Source organism: Delphinapterus leucas, chromosome 8 (genome assembly GCF_059928025.1).
Source record: "Delphinapterus leucas isolate spDelLeu-1000000601 "Yukka" chromosome 8, BTC_Dleu_Yukka2, whole genome shotgun sequence".
Lineage (NCBI taxonomy): Eukaryota > Metazoa > Chordata > Mammalia > Artiodactyla > Monodontidae > Delphinapterus > Delphinapterus leucas.
Genome location: NC_143136.1, coordinates 50,459,466 through 50,479,825, shown reverse-complemented (window position 1 = coordinate 50,479,825; position 20,360 = coordinate 50,459,466). Strand labels below are relative to the sequence as shown.

Here is a 20,360-nt window from a genome sequence, read left to right as displayed (position 1 = left end):
CATTATCACCCCAGATCCGTAGTTTACATTAATTTGTATTCACTCTCGGTGTTCTACATTCCATGGGTTTGAACAAATTTATAATGACATGTATCCACCATTATAGTATCATACAGAATAGTCTCACTTCCCTAAAAATCCACCATGTTCTGCCTATTCATCCCTCCCTCCCAAAGTTATGCAAGTTTTGATGTTACCTTTTTACTTCCAACCGGTGATAAAAACCATTTAATTGATTAATAGACAACAAGTGAGTCAGCTAAACTGATGTATCTTTTGATGTTTCATACACCCTTTCTGCCAGCTGTTTATTGTAATGAAATGATCAGAAAAAACGCGTAAGTTTCCAAATGTATTATTTATTTTAACTTATAAAGGCACAGCTTTGGTCATCATTACTTAGAGCAGTGAGATAATGCTAATAATGAATAATGGATTTGTATTTTTCTGGGTACAATCCCTACATCTTAAACACCACGAAGCTCTTTTGGAGATCACTTGTCCGTGGGCCCTAGGAAATCATGATTCCTCTGTGTGCTTTATGTGACATCACAGTCTACATGATGGACAGCCCATGCTACACCAGCTGCCAAAGGCTGAAATGATCAGAAAAAGAGTGAGAAGATGTCGCCTCTCCTCGCTCTCTTTACAAAGGTGACAAACTCTATTCTTTCTCTAAATTCTTACCAAAGGTGGATACCGTTCTTCTTCACTTCAATTAAAAAAATTCTTTGTTTTTATTTTTAAAATAGTCTAGGAGTGGGATTTAAGAATTTAGTTTTATATACAAATACTGCATATTAATAGACATTTATAAATAGGTTGATGAGTATTCAGTATGTATGATAGATACACAGCGGTTTGACTGAAAACATATCAAATATATTGAAAATAAATAAATTTTGAGATTTCACATATTTCTCACTTTTTAAAAATTTGTTTTGTGCTTATAAGAAAGTTGAAATATATATAGCCCAGAGCTAATTTTCAGGTTGGACTCTCTATAGCCCTAGGTACTTTACCCAAGTGTTTCAGGGGTTACTTGGAGGCGACAGTTGACAGTTTGGGGGTAAGAATACTGAGTTAGTGGGGCTTGCATTTTTCCTGTTTTTTATTTTTCCCCAACCAGAGTGGCTCTGTTGTATGTATTATCTGCGCAATACCTTGTTAAGTGAAAGCGCTCTCCATCTAAGCTTGAAAATCAGTGGTCTACAAAAATAGCACTTTGATGGAATCATATGTCACTGGAAGGCAGCATTCAGGGAACCACAAATCCAGAATAGAAATAGGGAACAAGTGTTCCACTTTATGTGACATTTTATTTACTATGTTCAGAAAAGAAAGTAGGAAAACAAGTATTGCTGTTAAGATAATAATATTCATGTACAGAAGACTATGATGAACGTGCAATATTTCTATAGAGTGTAGTTTAACAAGAAACACAAAAAGGTAAAATGGTGCCATACAATGTTACTCAGTCAAGATAATCCAAGTTATAAAAATCTCATTTTACCAGAAAAAGGATAAACAGAGCTACAAATAAGTCTTCATTGTATAATATATATAAGCCCTTCTAATAGAATTAATGTGCAAAATTATTATTTTAAACATCTGAAAACATGCAACATTGCATCAAATATGTTATGTCATATAATTACATTTTATTCAATGTTTATTATTATTAATTTAGAGCTTATCATTAATTTGTTCATTTATTTACTTTTTCAACATAGGTTTATTGTAAAGTGATAGAAATACAGAATAGAAAAAGTTATGATCCTGTCTCCAAGAAAATTCATCTAACGGGGCTGAAAAGAAAACTTACAAAACAAATATCTTGGAACAAATGAGTTGCAGAAATGTGTTGTACATTTTGAAATGAAATGATGATTGAGGGCTGGCAGGGCTGGGGCAAGTTTCATGGTGGAAGAGAGCTGCTACTTGTGAGAAGGACAGGGATTTGCAAATTGTGGTGGAAAGCAAAGGGATGCTAGGCAGGGAGATTGCTGTGAGCAAGGAATACAGTGTGAAGATCTTTCACAAGAGGCTGAAGGCTTGCAGGGGGGAATGATGGGAGAATTGATTGGAGCAGAAGGTTAGGGTGAGAGGGTGAAGAGACTATTTTCAAAGCCATGGTTCTCAACCTCCCTTAGTGAAGGCAGGGTGACAATGTATATTCCTTTTAGGGTACCTATTGAAATCACTAAAAAAGATGCTCCTACCCTCCTCTTTCAGTTTGTTCGGGCTGTTATAACAGAATACCATAGACTGGGGGACTTATAAACAACAGAAATTTATTTCTTCACAGTTCTGGAAGCTGGAGAGTTCAAGATCAAGGCACCAGCAGATTTGGTGTCTGGTGAGAGCCTGCTTCCCGGCTTACAGACAGCATCTTGTTGCTATATCCTCACATGGCCAAAGGGGATGGGGAGCTTCTGGGAACTGTTTTATTTTTTTAAATAAATTTATTTATTTATGGCTGCGTTGGGTCTTCGTTGCTGCACGCAGGCTTTCTCTAGTTGTGGCGAGCGGGGGCTACTCTTCGTTGTGGTGCACGGGCTTCTCATTGCGGTGGCTTCTCTTGTTGTGGAGCATGGGCTCTAGCCGCGTGGGCTTCAGTAGTTGTGGCATGCGGGCTCAGTAGTGTGGCTCACGGGGCCTAGAGCGCAAGCTCAGTAGTTGTGGCGAACGGGGTTAGTTGTTCCGCGGCATGTGGGATCTTTCTGGATCCGGGCTTGAACCCGTGTTCCCTCCATTGGCAGGCGGATTCTTAACCACTGTGCCACCAGGGAAGCCCATAGGAACTTTTTTATAAGGGCACTAATATCATTCATGTGGACTCTACCGTCATGACCTAACCACTTCCCAAAGGTCCCCACCCCCAAATAACATCATACTGGGGGTTAGGATTTCCAACCTGTGAACTTTGGGGGACACAAATATTCAGTCTATAGCACTTTCCACCCCAAGAGATTCTTTATTTTTTAAAAAAATTTTTTTTTGGCTGCAGCCGGTCTTAGTTGTGGCACGTGGGATCTTCATTGAGGCATGGAAGATCTTTCATTGCAGCACGTGGGCTCTTGGTTGCACCGCCCGGGCTTCTATCTGGTTGTGGTGTGTGGGTTTTTCTTTCTCTATTTGTGGTGCGCGGGCTCCAGGGCGCCTGGGCTCTGTAGTTTGTGGCACTCGGGCTCTCTCGTTGAGGCACACGAGCTCAGTAGTTGTGGCACCAGCTCAGTTGCCCCATGCGCGGCATGTGGGATCTTAGTTCCCCGACCAGGGATCGAACCTGCATCCCCTGCGTTGGAAGGCGGATTCTTTATCACTGGACCACTGGGGAAGTCATCCCATCCCCACCCCCAAGAGATTCCGATTTTCCTTTTTCATTGCTGCCTGGGTGAGAATGTATATGGTGTAATGGAGGACACTATTGGTCGGCATGTGCTGCACACGTGAAGTTTGTGGCGTTGGGCTGCTGTAGGGAAGAGGAAGTCAGTGAGGGTTTTGGACAGCTGACTAATGTGTACAAGGAGGGGAGCATTGGCTAGTGGTGTGTTAGATTTGGTGGGAGAGACTGAAGGCAGGGAGATGTTAAGAGTTGACTGCAGTTGTCTAGGCATTGAGGAGAGAGAAAGAATAGGATTTGGTATTTGAATGTTTGATGGAAGAGAAGGTGGAAGCCAGGAAAAGCAAAGTGGACCAGGCACTGTACTAAGCATAACCACCTTTCAAAGTAGGTATTGTTTCTATTTTACACAAAATAAAATCCATAGAGATGTAATACAAATTGAAGTAATACAGGATTTAAGTGGGAAAGTTAGGCTTCGAATTTAGGTCCGCCTTACTTTAGATTCTGCTCTAACATACTGTGCTTTTAATTTTGGATTTCTGAGACTAATAGAAAAAGGGACAACTGGAATGGGGATGATTTTAGGGATAAGATGAGTTTGTTTTTGAGGTTTGATGTGCTGGTAGATTGTTCATCAAGCATCTGGAAAAGTATCATTTGGCTTAGAGAGAGCTGGGGCATATAATATTTGGGACTTTTTTCATAGATGTGACAATTGATGAGGACTCCAGGAGAGACTATAAAGAATTGAAGAAGAGAGAGAGGACAAAGGCTTGACTACTAATAATTAAGTGTCCAGGTTAGAATGAAGTAGGATCAGGTATAGAAAAGCCAGAAAAAGAATAGAAAGTTATGAGGTGAAACAGGAAGTGTAGTACCACCAAAAACAAGGAAAACACTGTATAGAGGAAAAGATTGTCAAAGCTGTTGAATACTGCAGATGTCAAGGAGACAGGCTTAATCTAGCCATTAGGACAAAAATAGTTGGGGTCAGTAGTTTCAGAAGAGGATTCACACAGGAGCCAGTGTGTAATGAATTAAACAATAAGATGGTGAAGTTAGGGAAATAGATCATCTACTACAGTCTGTAGTCTCTTATTTTGAGATACTGAGAAAAAGAGAAAATGTGAGAGGAATTAGTGTATGGTCACTAGAAAAAAGAGCAGTGTCTAGGGAAGGTTTTTTGATAGGGAAAACTGGGCATCTTTATAACTCGGTAAAGAAAGAGACAATTGAAAGAGTAGAAGTTTGAAAGGCAAGTGAAGAAAGGAAAATGACTTTCTTAAAGGAAAAAAAAGTTTTAATTTGAAGAATACTAAAAATAGTAAGTAACGCCTATAATCAACCACTAAAAATTATATAAGGTAAATTGAAGGCCCTTCTTAAGTCCTCTAATTTACAAACCCCTCTCCCATTTTACCTTCCCTGTTAATGGTTTGGCAGAAATATATTCTAGGTTTTTCCTTTATTTAAACAAGCATCTGCCTTTCTCTTTGCATCTGTTCTCAAAAGCACACTTTTTGTTAAATTAAAATAAAATGATGCTGTATAATGTTTTCAAATTGCTTCTTTCATATCAATCATGGAGACTTTTCTAGGTCAATACACACAGTCACATATCAAATCCATTTTATTCCTTTTAACAGGTGCATAATATTTTTTTGTTTGGCCAGACCATAATTTATATCAAAATCCCTTCATTGATGAACATTTTTTGGTACATTATTTCTAGAAAGCGGGTTGCTGGGTGTGGTGGGCTAAATGGAGCCTCCAAAGATATCCACACTCTAATCCCAGGAATCTATGAATGTTACTTTGCAGATATGATTATTGACTTAATCACTGCAACTGGATATTGCAATGGGGAGATTATCCTGGATTATTTGTGTAGGCCCTAAATGTAATTACAAATGTCCTTATAAGAGGGAGGCAGAGGGAGATTTTACTATAGAAGAAAAAGGCCATGTAATGACAGAAGCAGAGAGAAGCAGTGTCAGAGAGATAGAAGATACTATGCCACTGGCTTTGAAGCAGGAGGAAAGGGTCAAAAGCCAAGTAATATAGTTAGCCTTCGGAAGTTAGAAAAGGCAAGGAAACAGATTCTCCCCGGAGCCTCCCGAAGAAACCAGCCTTGCTGAAACCTTGATTTTAGTCCTATAATACTCATTTCAGGTTTCTGGCCACCAGAGCTATAAAAGATAAATTTGTGTTGGTTTAAGCCACCAATTTTGTAGTAATTCAATATGACTTCATCTGAACTTGATTACATCTGCAAAGACCCTATTTCCAAATAAGGTCATATTCATATGTATTGGAGGTTAGGACTTTAACATATATTTGGGGGGACACAGTTCAACCCATACACCTGTTAAAAAAAAGTCAATTCATCTGTAAGTGGTTTTACATTTTGATTTCTGGGAACTTGTCATTTAATGCTGGAATTATTATTGCCTCACAGAAATTACACAATTCTTGGCTGGATTTGGGATTTCAGGAAATCCCGGAGGGAATAGGGAGGATGGGTGGGTATTTTGAGGATAATGAGTCTGGTATGGATCAGAGAGTGTCTCAAAATATATACATGTAGCACATCACTTTTATAAAATTAGTGAGCAAAACAAAACAACATATTTTTTCCTTTCATTTATTCTTGTTCGTTTTTTAATTTTTATTCTATATTGGAGTATAGTTTATTAACAATGTTGTGTTAGTTTCAGGTGTACAGCAAAGTGATTCAGTTATACATATACATGTATAAATTCTTTTTCAAATTCTTTTCCCATTTAGGTTATTACAGAGTACTGAGCAGAGTTCCCTGTGCTATACAGTAGGTCCTTGTTGGTTATCTATTTTGTTTTATTTTATTTTATTTTTGGCCACCCCACACAGCTTGTGGGATCTTAATTGCCCGACCAGGGATTGAACCTGTGCCCTCTGTGGTGAAAATACAGAGTCCTAACCACTGGACTGCTCGGGAATTCCCTATCTATTTTAAATATAGCAGTGTGTACATGTCAATCCCAAATTCCCAGTCTATCCCTCCCCCCACCACCCTTTCCCCCCGGTTACCATAAATTTGTTCTCTAAGCCTGTTTGTCTTTTAAATAAGTTCATTTTAATCATTTTTTTGATTCCGCATATAAGCGATATCATATGATACTTGTCTTTGTCTGATTTACTTCGCTTAGTATGATAATCTTCAGGTCCATCCATGTTGCTGCAAATAGTGAAATAACATATTTTCACATGCACATATATAGAATATGTGTGTGATATTTGAAAACGCTCTAAAGAAAAGCAGCAAAGTAGGGGGAGGAGGACAGCAGGGATGGCATAGGGAGGAACACAGAGGATTCTGCAGTGTGGTGACTTCACGGGTGTTTATTATTAGCCTTCATTATTTAATACCTTTTGCATGTATTAATATATAATAAAACAGCAAGTATGAGTTAACGCTTTAATGTAAAATTGTGCCTATATAACACAAAATTTTAAAAAATGGCATAGAGATGGTAGAAAATATGTTTTGAGAATTGAGGTTCATGCAACTAAGGCCGGAAATCTACATTGGAAAGCGGCACCATCTGTTTCTTCAGGCCAACTTTTCCAGGTGGTACTTGGAAAAGCTGACGGATGACAGAGCACTGTGTAAACTCACGCTAATTATGAAATCGTGAGTAAAATAACTTGTGCTTCTATAAAACTCAAGCACCAAAAAATCAGGAGGCTCACAAGGTGAGCAGAAGAATTCCCAGAACCGCAGTTTCCACATTGTTTCATCACCCTACCAGTAAAAACCCTCTCGGAGACGTTGCGTCTCCGAAAAGACTTTTTTCCCATTCCAAAATGACGGCTCCGGCGTCACAACTTAGGTATAGCGCATGTCCGGAAGTTACGAAACCCCATAAGGCAGCGCGCCCCTATCCGTGGGGAGAATTTCCGCCATTTTTGAAAATCGGGGAGGTGCGGGGCCAAGTGTCGCCGCTGCTGCGATGGCAGCGTTTGCTGTGGAACCCCAGGTGCCCACGTTAGGTGAGTAAAAAACTGCTTTTCCTCCCTAGCGCTGCGATGCACACTGTAATCCTGGAAGTGGGCAAGCCTGAAAGGCAGTAGTCATAGGGCTCTGTCTCTAATTTCAGCCTCAGAGGGGCAGCCTCTGGCTCGCACCCAACTTCTTAGTCCGCCCCCTACTCGAGGAGTCTACACCCAGCCGCTACCAAGGCGGCTCCGGGAAAATGCGGGCCCCGAGGAGGGCGAAGAAACGGCGGTCTTGTGGTGACTCAGCTGTTTTGTGCCCCCTTACACCGGAGCCAGACCTATCCATACCTGGGATTCCGCCAGCGCGATAGACGCGATGCTAGGTTCCGGGATCCGGGGAAGAGTTGGTGGGAAGGAACTCACCTGTGAACACCTGGGTGGGCAGTGCCCTGGAGTGTGGTTACCTTTCACCGCTGTTTGATCACCTTGGCTTCTAGTTCCTGTTTGATTCCTTCCTTCTCCCGGGCTTTGCAGAAGAAATCTGTTTTTAATGGAAGCTTGAATCGTGCGACATTTAATTAACCAGGTGATGCAGCCATTGAGATATTAGCCTTAATAGGAGGCCAGGAGTTCGCTCGATTTCCCGCGGCTTTATCTTGGGAAAATGACTAAGTATTGTAGGTGGTCTTTTCCTCTAATCGGTCACGTCATGATTTTTTTAAAAAAATTCATTACCATTATTTAATGGGGGCGGGCATTGTTGAGATGTGTTGTCTTCAGAAAATCTTGCCAAGTTAGCAGGATGTCGATTTTGTGTGTGTGTGTCTGCTGAGTTTTGTGAGAACCGTTGAATATCTTAGAACAGAAAATAAATCGTCTACTGTCATTGAGATGTATTTGAAAGTTCGTTTACAACTTTATGAGTTTGAAAGGAGAGCAAGCAAGCAGGATATGTATCTGTAGAATGAGTTTTATTAGAGTTGAAGGATATATAATGCTTGCCATGTTTTGTGCAAAATAAGTTTCTTTTGAGAATAGAGTAACGTGTTTTAGCATTAGTTATAAAAAACTAAATGCATAATATCAACAGAGATACTCAGCTACATTTAAAGTTGGTCTAGGTATTATGTCTTGTATTATTTTAGAGGTCAAAAAACTTTTCATTTCCAGTTCCAAAGTTTTCTACTCAACAAAAACATTTTGGAGTGTGTGTTTTTTTGGGTTACAAATATGAATAAACCTCTGGTCAGAAATCTGACATTAGTTGTATTAATTGTTCAAGTCCACATATTGCAGATATTCCAGACGAGGAATAAACGTTTTCCCAGCACCTAATGGTACAGCAAAACTAATGGTTACTTGAACAAACAATGCTAGCTGAGTAAGACACTGTACTTAACATGTTAGGAGTACAAGACTGAAATGGAATTTAAGACTTTCCAGATCCATTGGTATAGCTCTATAAGTGAAAGGGTTGGGTGGTAAGTGACAGTTCAGTTAAGAGCCCTTTGTGCCCTCCTCACTCTGATGCTTTCTACTGTATCACAATATACATTCGGATGTGTCAGAAATTTTCTTGACTTCATTATTTCTATACTTGCCATATATGTATTTTTTTTCTTTTGGGGCTGGGAGAGTGAACGTAGTTGGTGGTACCTAAAGCTTTGTAATACATTTATTATTATGGGTTTATAAATATATGTTCATAATATGCTTTTGTTTAGACTTTTGGTTTGATTTTAGTGGTATGTTCTTTGGAAATACGTAATAGTACTGTGGTAACATTGTAACTAGCACTTTGAAGTAATTACAATGTAGTATAGCTCTTCACACCTTATTTCAGTATTTGCTTTATTCTTTTCCTGAATTTCTTTTCCTTTTTCCTTTTTTATGTGTTTGCATTGTTAATATCTAGGTCTACTATGATTAGAAATAAGAGGAAGAATAAATAATTGACAGCATTTGGATAGCAAGAAACACATTTTTGAGGCTGTTTAGAAGTTAAGGAATAGTTAATAAAGGTAATATAAATAACATACCAAATGTTTGACCTTGCTGAGTACCGTGAATCACATTCAGGCTTGTCAGATAGTTGAAAAATTAAATTTTCATAAGCAGAAATTGCAAATTCTACATGTACACATCAGTTCCTCAGTTTTGGCTATTGTAAGATACTATTAGAATAATAATAACTAATATTTGGTGAATACTTACTGTATGTTAGGCACTTGAGATAAGTGCTTTACTTGCTGTAAGTCTAACCAAAGCTCTGTGGGTGGATACTACAGTTATGTCCATTTTACTGAGACTGGAACCGAGGTCTCTTGACTCCAGAGCCCATGTTTTCCTTACTGGGCTATTTTGTTCTGAAATTAGAGGAAGTTATAGCTTCCTTATTTTTTCATAGTTGGAATAATAATAATACCTACCCTATAAATTGTGAAAAATAATTTTGAATTGATGATTGTGAAGTATCAGTTCTTAAGTTGGTTTTATGTTGGGGAGACTTTTATTGGTTATTCTTAACTTTAAAATGAATGGTTTTAAAAATGACCCAAAACATAACCTTTCCAAATCTTTTCAATATAATTCTTAATTGGTATGCTGATCATCACATTATTTCATATGTGCTTTAATGTGTGCATGATTACACTTTCATTACAAAAATGACTGACAGTTGTATATGGGGAAAGAAAAACGGGACATACAGCATGCTAAACCTATTGTGTTTGATTTGCTTAGACTTTGTGTAACTAGTGCACCTTGTTCTTGTTTTCTGTTGTTACATAGTAGAAGCTGATCCAGAAATGGAAAGAAGTTATTCTGTAGGTATTAGGGATTTATTTTTAGATAATAAGCTAAAATTTTAAAATTTAAGTGTTGATTCTTAAATCTATGAAGTAATGTAAACAAAAACAGCTGTCAAATATTATTTGGTTAATATAAAATGTTTCACATTTTTCTAGAAATAATTTTTATTGGTTTTTAAAATAATAAAATTAACTATGGTTCTGTAATACTTAACAGTTTTGATTAAATTCTCAAAATTGTTTATGCTGAACATATGTATATGTATAACTGATTCACTTTGTTATAAAGCAGAAACTAACACACCATTGTAAAGCAATTATACCCCAATAAAGATGTTAAAAAAATTGTTTATGCTGGATTCTTGCATCTTTTTGTTAGATATTGTTACATTAAAGTCCTTTCTTTGTATTATTTTATTTTCTGATTCATTTAGGATCTGAACCAATGATGCTGGGTTCACCCACGTCTCCAAAGCCAGGGGTTAATGCCCAGTTCCTACCTGGATTTTTAATGGGGGATTTGCCAGCTCCAGTGACTCCCCAACCTCGATCAATTAGTGGCCCTTCAGTAGGAGTAATGGAAATGAGATCACCTTTACTTGCAGGTAGGTAAATTGCTTAAAATAGTTTTATAGTACTATCAATACATGTACAAGAATTTTAAAAAGGGTAGTGATGCAGCGTTCACCCTCAAACCACATTTATTTAAAAAAATTAAGCAGTGTCTCTATTTTTTATTTTAAGATTATTGGAATAGAGGTGTAAGCAATATAAGTTACTATAATTCCAAGAACCACTCACTAAAAATATGCATACTACATTTTATTCAATCTAAGATGCCATTGATTGTAAAACTCACCATTTTTTTTTTTTTAATTTTTTTTGTGGTACGTGGCCCTCTCACTGTTGCGGCCTCTCCCGTTGTGGAGCGCAGGCTCAGCGGCCATGGCTCATGGGCCTAGCCGCTCCGCGGCATGTGGGATCTTCCTGGACCGGGGCACGAACCCGTGTCCCCTGCATCGGCAGGCGGACTGTCAACCACTGCGCCACCAGGGAAGCCCAAACTCACCATTATTTTAAGTACCACTAAGAAAGAAAAACACTAAATATGATAGAACAACATTTGCCAGTTTTTGTAAATTATCCCTGTTTCGGAGATGTTAGTGTGTGTGGGTGGGGGGAGGGGAATATGGTCGTTTAACTTCAGCTGAATTCGATTTAAATAATACATCTTAAATGTAATAATAGCAAATAGTCAAAAGAAGTGTAATTTGAAAATCTGTAGATATGAATTCTACTTCTCGTCATAGTGAATTAAGAGCCTCACTTATAGTGTGTTTAGTGAAAGAACTTACTACACAAACTATGATTTGCAGTTGCCAGCACAAAATGTTATGTAAATAAAACATATCTTTTACAGGACTCTTTTAGCAAACAAATATTGGAAAAGATAACTTGGAAGTTTTGACTGTGAGTAGTGAGAGCTACAAAAATGATTGAATTCCAAATGTGAGCTAATATCCTTTTAATAGATGTTTAAATGAAAATTCTTCTTACTTTAATTGTCCTTAAGGTATTATTTCAGTTAAAGTGGTTTATTATCATTTTTTTTTTTTTTAGGATTGATCAGGGAGAATTATAAGTTATATTTGAAGTGATTCACTTAAGAACGTTATTCTGGACAGATTTTTTTTACATATTTCAAGTGTATTATTTTATTATCGTAGCTACCATATATTGAGTGTTTATGAGCCAGGCAGTATGCTAAGCATTTTATATGTTATTTTCATTCTTTTATCAGTCTTAAAGGGTAGTTAGTAGTATCCTCCAAAAGAGGAAGCTGAGGCTAAATGCAGTATAGAACTTGCTGAAGCTCACTGGTTAGTGACAGCAGGAGGTTAAAGCCCAGGTCAGTCTTGTTCTATAGCCTGTGCTCTAATCTAAATACCTTATGCCGTACTGTCTAGGCTCAGACATTAGTCTTACAGAGGGCCTGGACTGCTTTGCTACTTGGCATTGTTGATTCTCTGACTTAACGAGGATCCCTTTGTATCCCCCAAAGTTGGTCCTTTTCTGTATGTTTATTATGTACTTAAATATATTTCTACTGTGAGAAACACGAATAGGAATTTGAGAGTCAAATTCCACATTATGAGATTATATTCAAGTGTATACAAACTGGAGCTGTTTAATACCTACTTTCAAGTGAGAAATAGGACCAAATTTTGTATTGAAATGTTAAGCATCTTAACATCTAGAGAAAACAAAAGAAAAGCATCTAGAGAAAACAAAAGAAAAGCATCTAGAGAAAACAAAAGTTGCATGTGTTTACTAAAAACTAAAATTTCTATTTACTTATTCTGGAACCTTTTATTCAAAGTGCAGTCTATGGATCACCAACATTGGCATCACTGGGAGCTTGTTAGAAATTCATAGTCTCAGGCTCCATCTCACATGATCTGAGACATAACCTGAATTTTAACAAGATGCCCAGGTGATTTTTCTGTGTATTAAGATCTGAGAATTGCTGGGAGACAGGAATTTAAGTCATTATTTTAAAAATATTAATTTAAAAGATCTTACCAGAAAGATGGAGGATTTCTTTATTTTCTCACCTGTCTATATTTTTTGTGCATTGTTAGGTGGGTCACCACCACAGCCAGTTGTACCAGCTCATAAAGATAAAAGTGGAGCTCCACCAGTTAGAAGTATATATGATGACATTTCCAGCCCAGGACTTGGATCAACACCTTTAACTTCAAGAAGACAGGTGATACACATATCCTCATTCAAGACCATACATGTCCTTATTTCATGTTTTTATGTGGTTTTACAGGGAGGGTCAGTAATTTGAAGTGTTTGCCTGAGGTCTGTTTTAGTGTAATTCTATTGCACAGAATAAGCATTAGGGATAGTTATCCTAGAGTCTAATTAAATTGTGTTTATCATGAAATGTACTTAAAAATGTGATAGAACTTAGATAATTTTCTCGTATAGATAATTCTGTGGTTTTTAAAGGTGTGCCTATTCACCTGTCCATGCCCCCAACCTCCTTAATAAACATGTAGAAATGATTATCATTTAAATTGTTCATTGTTTAAAAAGTTCAATATTTATACATAATTTTGTGAAAGAACAAGTGAAGATTCAGGGTTTATCCAGATCTAAGGCACCTTGTAATGATTTGAGGTCTTTATTTTAGGGATGGTTTTATTGATATAAGACCAATATCCTTTTAGAGCTGTGTTCACTGTTTACTTATTTTACTGAAAACGCTTCCTTCTGCCTGTTTATGAGCTGATGGTTTAGTGTGTTCCTGGTGTTGGTGTTCTGATGGTGATGTTAAATTTTGGTTGGTGTAGATGTAGGTGTTCTGATGGTGATGTTAAGTTTTGGTTGGTGTAGATGTAGGTGTTCTGATGGTGTTATTTTCAGTCAGATTATACAAGGTAGAGATTCTCTGTTTTAATGGTACTGATAGCACAAAAAAGTATGTAATACTTATGAAGTACCTACAGTGCACATGGCCTGATCTTATAACTTCTCATGTATTGTCTCATTTAATCCTCACAGTGAATCTGTGAGGTAGCTCTTACGAGCTTTATTTTATCATTGAGGAAACTAGGACACGGAAAGCCTAATTTGTCAAGGGTAAGGCAGCTAGTCTAGCAGAGCCAGATTTTAAACCTAGCAATCTTGAATCTAGAGCCAGTGTTTACAAGAGCAGTGTTCTGCTAATACACAGTACTGTGATTTCTCTTGATTGTCAGTTGAAAGGTAGTGTGGATTTTTCTTTTAAGTAGGAAGTTTAGTAGCTTTTATAGTCAAAAGTTTTCTCTCCTATTATGCCTAGAAGGATATGTAAACAAAGTGTATCAGCTAAACTGGTAAGTTCTTTGTATAACGACATTTCTGCTGTTTGATTTGGAGAAATATTTTATGGCCTTTCCCTAAATCAAATATAGCATATTTTTTGCCAAGTTTAAGAAAAGTAGAAAAATCTTTCAGTAAATTTTGATTATAGGCTTGATATGCATGGCATACTAGGCCTGTTTGTCAAGCAAGGCAAAATTAATTCATTGAGTTAAACAGATTACTTTCTTTTTCCATCACTTCTACACGTGCCCGCCTGTCGAGTGTAGTAGCTACTAGCCAAGTGTGGCTGTTGACACTGGAAATGTGGCTAGTCCTATACTGAATTGAGGTATACATGCATACTATAAAATTAACAGCTGCTTGTGTGGCTTGTGTTATATGTGGACAGTGGTGTTATAAACTTAACTATGTCCATGGGGCTTCCCTGGTGGTGCAGTGGTTGGGAGTCCGCCTGCTGATGCGGGGGACGTGGGTTTGTGCCCCGGTCCGGGAGGATCCCACGTGCCGCGGGGCGGCTGGGCCCGTGAGCCATGGCCGCTGGGCCTGTGCGTCTGGAGCCTGTGCCCCGCAACGGGAGAGGCCACAGCAGTGAGAGGCCCGCGTACCGCCAAAAAAAAAAAACAACAAAACTTAACTATGTCCAGAATATTCTGGTCTGGAGTATTTTTCTAAAGGTTGATAGATAAATCTGATGTTTAGTTTGATATGAGGATCTCTGGCTTATAAGTTTATGCCAGTTTTCATTACTTCTCTCATAATACATGAAAAGAAAGGTAGTTTATAGTTATTGCTATGTTCAAAATGTTTAAGAATCTTGTGGGTCATAATTTGTAGAGAAAGTTTTTGATTTGAAAGTTGGTAAGAATATTATTAAAGTCCAAATTAGTTTTGCCACCTGACACTTTGGTCAACCTCTCTCTAATCAGGAAAGAAGTTATCATTAAGAATTGAACAATGCATTTTGTATCCCTCCTAACAATCTCTCAGCATTTGGTCTGGTTGCTGGATAATAGCCAGATTTTAGATTTTCTTAGTTTAGTCAGAATCTGTTAAAAAATTTTCTCTATATATGTTTCCTTCTAGAGAAAGAGTCTGTTTCTCATTCTGGATTAGATATTTCTGTTTTTGTTTATAGAAGGACTTTTAACTACTTTAATCTCTAATTTTCTCACATTTAAAGGAATTAGTCTTTGTTACTTTCTACTAGTAAAGGCAGAGATATGCTGTCTTTTACTGTATAGACTGATTTGAATCTATAGTATTTCATGGTTTGTAAATGTCAATTTAGAAATATAGTTTTGCTATCTATTTTTCAATGTGAACTTGATGATTTGAGGAATCACCATTATCTCTGTTATTTCAAATATTGTATCTTAGGAACTAAAAACAAAGAGCAGTGTTACTGTCTACTAAAAATAATGTCTTTTTATCTAATGCAACTTTTCTTACATTAAACATATAATATGCTAACAAGTCTGGCATTTTAGATTAATACTGTTCAGCTTAAAAAAAAATAAAAAAACTTAGAGAGTACTCTTCAATTGTGAGCTAATAGGCATTTCCAATACCTGGTAGACATTCAGTTGTCTGTTGAATGTAGTTTTTCAACACTTATTGTGTTTGTGTTATGGTTAGAACTTTGCATTTTTACTTTAACACTTCTGTTTTCACGTAGGCAAACATTTCAGTAATGCAGAGTCCTCTTGTCGGAGTTATGACAACTACTCCTGGAATAGGTAAGCAATGCCTTTTAACACCAATGACTATTCTTTACTCTTTGAATGAAGATAATATAAGACCTTTGTTGGTCATTGCCAAAATTTTGTCTTTTATATTTCAAACTTGGAGACTTTCTCAAATGTCAATAACTTCCTTCAGCAAGGAAATATTTATTTGTATATTATTATTTTCTGAACTTATAGATAAGATGAGATATTTTACTGAAAAATATTAAAAAATTTAAAAATTATGTATTTAATAGTGTCTCCTGAATTGTTAAAAACTAATTTTAAAAAAAGTAGTTGCAATTGAGAAGAAGAAGAATACAGAGATTGAATAATAAAGATGTTTTGAGAGATATTAGTGCATAGCTATAAATCTAAATGTCATTGACTACAAACAGCCACTGATTATATCTCATTTTTCTTTAAGATTAATGGTTTTTTTATCACGGTTAGCATCATCATAAGCACAGCTCTTCTAACATATTTATATATTTATAATCTATCAAATGTTCAGTAAATATTTGAGCACATAACCAAGTATCAGGCCTTGGGAAACTGAACAAAATAGATAATCTTTGCCTTTATGGAGCTTACATTTATTTATAGAATTCACATTTATAAGTAAAATAGTTTGTTAGAAGGTAATATATTTTATGGAGGAAAATTAAGCAGCAAAGGGAAGTAAGGAATGAGGGCTTATATTAACTAAGGTAGTTATTAGTTTTCTTTTGCTGCCATAACATATTACCACAAACTTAAAAGTGGTTTAAACAGTTCAGTGTACTGTTTTACAGTTCTGGAGGTGAGAAATCTGAAATGGTCTCAGTGGGCTAAAATCAGGGCATTGGTAGGCTGTCTTAATTTATGGAGGCTCTAGGGAAGAATCTGTTTTCTGCCTTTTCCATCTTCTGGAGGCTGCCCACATTTGTTTGTGGTCCCCTTCCTCCATCTTTAAAGCCAGCAACATTGTATCTCTGACCATTCTTCTGCAGTCAAGTCTCCCTTTCTCTCTTTTAACGACTCTTGTGAATACTTGGAGCCCTTCTGGATAATCCAGGATAATCTCCCTATTTTAAGGTCAGCTGATTAGCAGTCTTAACATCTGCAACGTTAATTCTCCTTTGCCATGTAATGTAACACTCCCAGGTTCCAGGGATAAGGACATGGACATCTGGGGGTGAGGGGAAGCATTATTCTGCTTACTACAAATAGTTATAGGAAAAGTAACATTTGCTTAAAAACATTTAGGGCAAGTTTTCTAAACAGAGGAAATAGCAAGTACAAAGGCACTGAGGTGGGATTGTGTCTGGGGTGTTCAAACAAGTATAAAGTATATACTGTGAAATGGAGTGAGTGAGGGGGCGAGTAATGGGATATGAGGTCAGAGAGGTAATGTGGGCTGATGCAACAAGGCTTTGTAGGTCATCATAACAGTTGGTCTTTACCCAGAAAAGGTGGAAAAAAATAGGATGAGATTGGTCCTGTGATGTGAATAGACTTTGAAATAGGGAACAGGGTGGAAGCAAGGAGACCATACAGTTGGCTACTGCATTAATCCAGGTGAAAGATGGTGGTGGCTAAGACATAAAGGAAGGCAGGAAAGAAGGAAAGGAGGAACAACAGCAAAAACAGATGGAATAAAAGAAACAAGAGCAAGACAGTAGGTTTAAATGAACCAGATGGACAATTATATAAAACGAAATGTGCTAAACACTCCTGTTTAAAGGCAAGATGGTAGCAAAAGTAATATCCAATGACAAGTTAGATCTTTTTATCCTCCAAATCTTGATTTCTTCAAGCAGTCTGAGTCATCATGGCAGTGTTCTTAAAGTCTAGATTTCTACTACTGGTTTGTTCAAGGCTATTTCTATTATGTTCCTCAGGTTTCTTCCAGCCTCCACCCACTGCCCTATTCGAAAGTCATTTCCACACTTTTACGTATTTGTTACAGCAGCATCCCTTTTGGTACCAAAATCTGTATTAGTTTTAAATTGTTGCCATAACAAATTACCAAAAACTTAGTGGCTTAAAACAACACACATTTATTACATCATAGTTTCTAAAGGTCATATGTCTGGGCACAGCTTGGTTCTTTGCTTTAGAGGTCAGGTGTTAGCAGGGCTCTGTTCTTTTCTGGAAGCTCTGTGAATGAATCTGCATCCAGGTTGTTGGCCAAATTCAGTTCCATGTCGTTGTAGGAATGAGGTCTCTGTTTCTTTGCTGGCTGTCACCCGTAGGTTGTTTTCAGCTTCTAGAGGCTGCCCTCATTCCTTGGCTTATGAAGACAGCAATGGCAGATCAAGTCCTTTTCTATGATTTGAATCTCTCTGATCTCTCTCTTCTGTTGTATCTCTGATTTGACTTTTCTGCCATCTGCTGTTAAGAGCTCATCTGATTACTTTGGACTCACTGGAATAATCCAGGGTAATTCTTTAAGATCAGCTGATAAATAACCTAATTCTGTCTGTAAAGTCCCTTCACAGCAATACCTGGATTAGAGTTTGATTGAATTACCAATCAATCAAATCAGAGGACAGAAGATTTGGGGTGATGTCTTCAGATTTCTGTCTGCCATATATATATAATGGTGAAAAATCTAGGATGTCACCTCTGTCTCAGTTACATACTTGAGGCGAAATGTTCTAGGGGAATTAGTTCAGGTTTTAACAATCCTAATTTGATCAAATAGGCAGATGACAGTGCTTTGTTACGTGATAATGCTTTGCTACCTGACTATTTGTTATAATATTGACTATTCGGTTGAGTCAGTCAGTGATCCCAGAGACATTGAAGATGCAAAAGCACATAATGTTAAGTAATGTATTTTATGCTTTAAAGGATCTCTTAGTCGCCTGAAAAGCGTGCATTGTAATATTCTGATTGATGTCAAGTGGAAGAGTACAGGATTAAAGTTAATTAAACCTCCTTTTGTTAATTTATTTTTTCTAATTCTGTAACTTCTATGAGGTTTTTGTAATTTTAGAAATCATATGTGAAAATATAAGAACTATGATAGGAAAAGATAACTGTCATAAATTGGCCACTGGGAGCCACTGCTACTTCTTATTTGAGTTTAAGGAATTTATGTAAAGTCTTAATGGGGCATAAATGAAAAAGAATACTTTCTTTTTTTTAAGAATACTTTTGAAAAGATGTGATAGACATGAGTACTGTCATGCATGGTCAATACCTAAAGAAGACATGGAAAAAGGGAGTTGAGAAAATTGAGGTAGAAAATGAAGACTTTTCACTTAGAGCTATTTTTTTTAAAATTTTAATTTAATTTAATTATTTATTTATTTTTGGCTGTGCTGGGTCTTCGTTTCTGTGAGAGGGCTTTCTCTAGTTGTGGCGAGCGGGGCCACTCACTGTCGCAGCCTCTCTCATTGCGGAGCACAAGCTCCAGACGCGCAGGCTCAGTAGTTGTGGCTCATGGGCCTAGTTGCTCCGCGGCATGTGGGATCTTCCCAGACCAGGGCTCGAACCCGTGTCCCCTGCATTGGCAGGCAGATTCTCAACCACTGCACCATCAGGGAAGCCCTAGAGCTATTTTAAACTCTTGTATTTAGTGTTAAATAAATGAAAATTTCTTGTATGATTTGTAAATTTTAACTTTCTGAGATTGGCACCTTTTATAAAGAGACATCACAGGATTTAACGGCATGAATTGCTATTTTATGCTTAGGTCTTTGTATCCAAAGGCGACTTTGGTTAGTTTATAATTCTGAAAGTGAGGTTAAAAATCTCTTTTAGAATCTTATTTCTGGTGTAGAAAAACCTTGGTCGTATAACAAAGTGGGAAATCTAGATTAAAGAATTTCAAAAACTTTTTTCAACCATTATCGCCTCTGATAAACAATACTGAATGTTTGCCCTCTCTTTCCCCATCCTCACCCCTCAATTTTCTTCTGCTACTATTTAAATATTACGCTACTTTTCATCCTATTTTTATTTTAAAAAATTTATTTTTATTTTTTCTTTAGTTTTTTTTTTTTAACATCTTTACTGGAGTATAATTGCTTTACAATGGTGTGTTAGTTTCTGCTGTATAACAAAGTGAATCAACTATATGTATACATATATCCCTTCCTCTTGTGTCTCCCTCCCATCCTCCCTATCCTACCCCTCTAGGTGGTCACAAACCACTGAGCTGATCTCCCCGTGCGATGCAGCTGCTTCCCACTAGCTATCTATTTTACATTTGGTAGTGTATATATGTCCATGCCACTCTCTCACTTCATCCCAGCTTACCCTCCCCCGTGTCCTCAAATCCATTCTCTATGTCTGCATCTCTATTCCAGTCCTGCCCCTAGGTTCATCAAAACTTTTTTTTTTTTAGATTCCATATATATGTGTTAGCATACGGTATTTGTTTTTCTCTTTCTGACTTACTTCACTCTGTATGACAGACTCTAGGTCCATCCACCTCACTACAAATAACTCAATTTCGTTTCTTTTTATGGCTGAGCAATAGTCCATCGTATATATGTGCCATACCTTCTTTATCCATTCATCTGTTGATGGACACTTAGGTTGCTTCCATGTCCTGGCTATTGTAAATAGTGCTTCAATGAACATTGTGGTATATGTCTCTTTTTGAATTATGGTTTTCTCAAGGTATAT

General features: G+C 37.2%; 1 protein-coding gene across 7 annotated transcripts in view; it reads left to right on the top strand.

Annotated features, from left to right (window-relative positions):
• Positions 1-7,272: 7,272 nt before the first annotated feature.
• Positions 7,273-20,360, top strand: part of NUP35 (nucleoporin 35) — a 36,440-nt gene continuing 23,352 nt past the window's right edge. Inside the window, exons 1-6 of one of the 7 annotated variants that reach the window (XM_089916588.1) lie at positions 7,292-7,381; positions 9,243-9,348; positions 10,121-10,152; positions 10,572-10,742; positions 12,780-12,907; positions 15,689-15,749. In XM_089916588.1, the coding sequence (XP_089772714.1) occupies positions 10,583-10,742; positions 12,780-12,907; positions 15,689-15,749 (349 nt within the window). In that variant the 5' untranslated portion in view covers positions 7,292-7,381; positions 9,243-9,348; positions 10,121-10,152; positions 10,572-10,582. The other 6 variants (XM_089916587.1, XM_022567206.2, XM_089916590.1 and 3 more) reach the window with 6 other exon arrangements.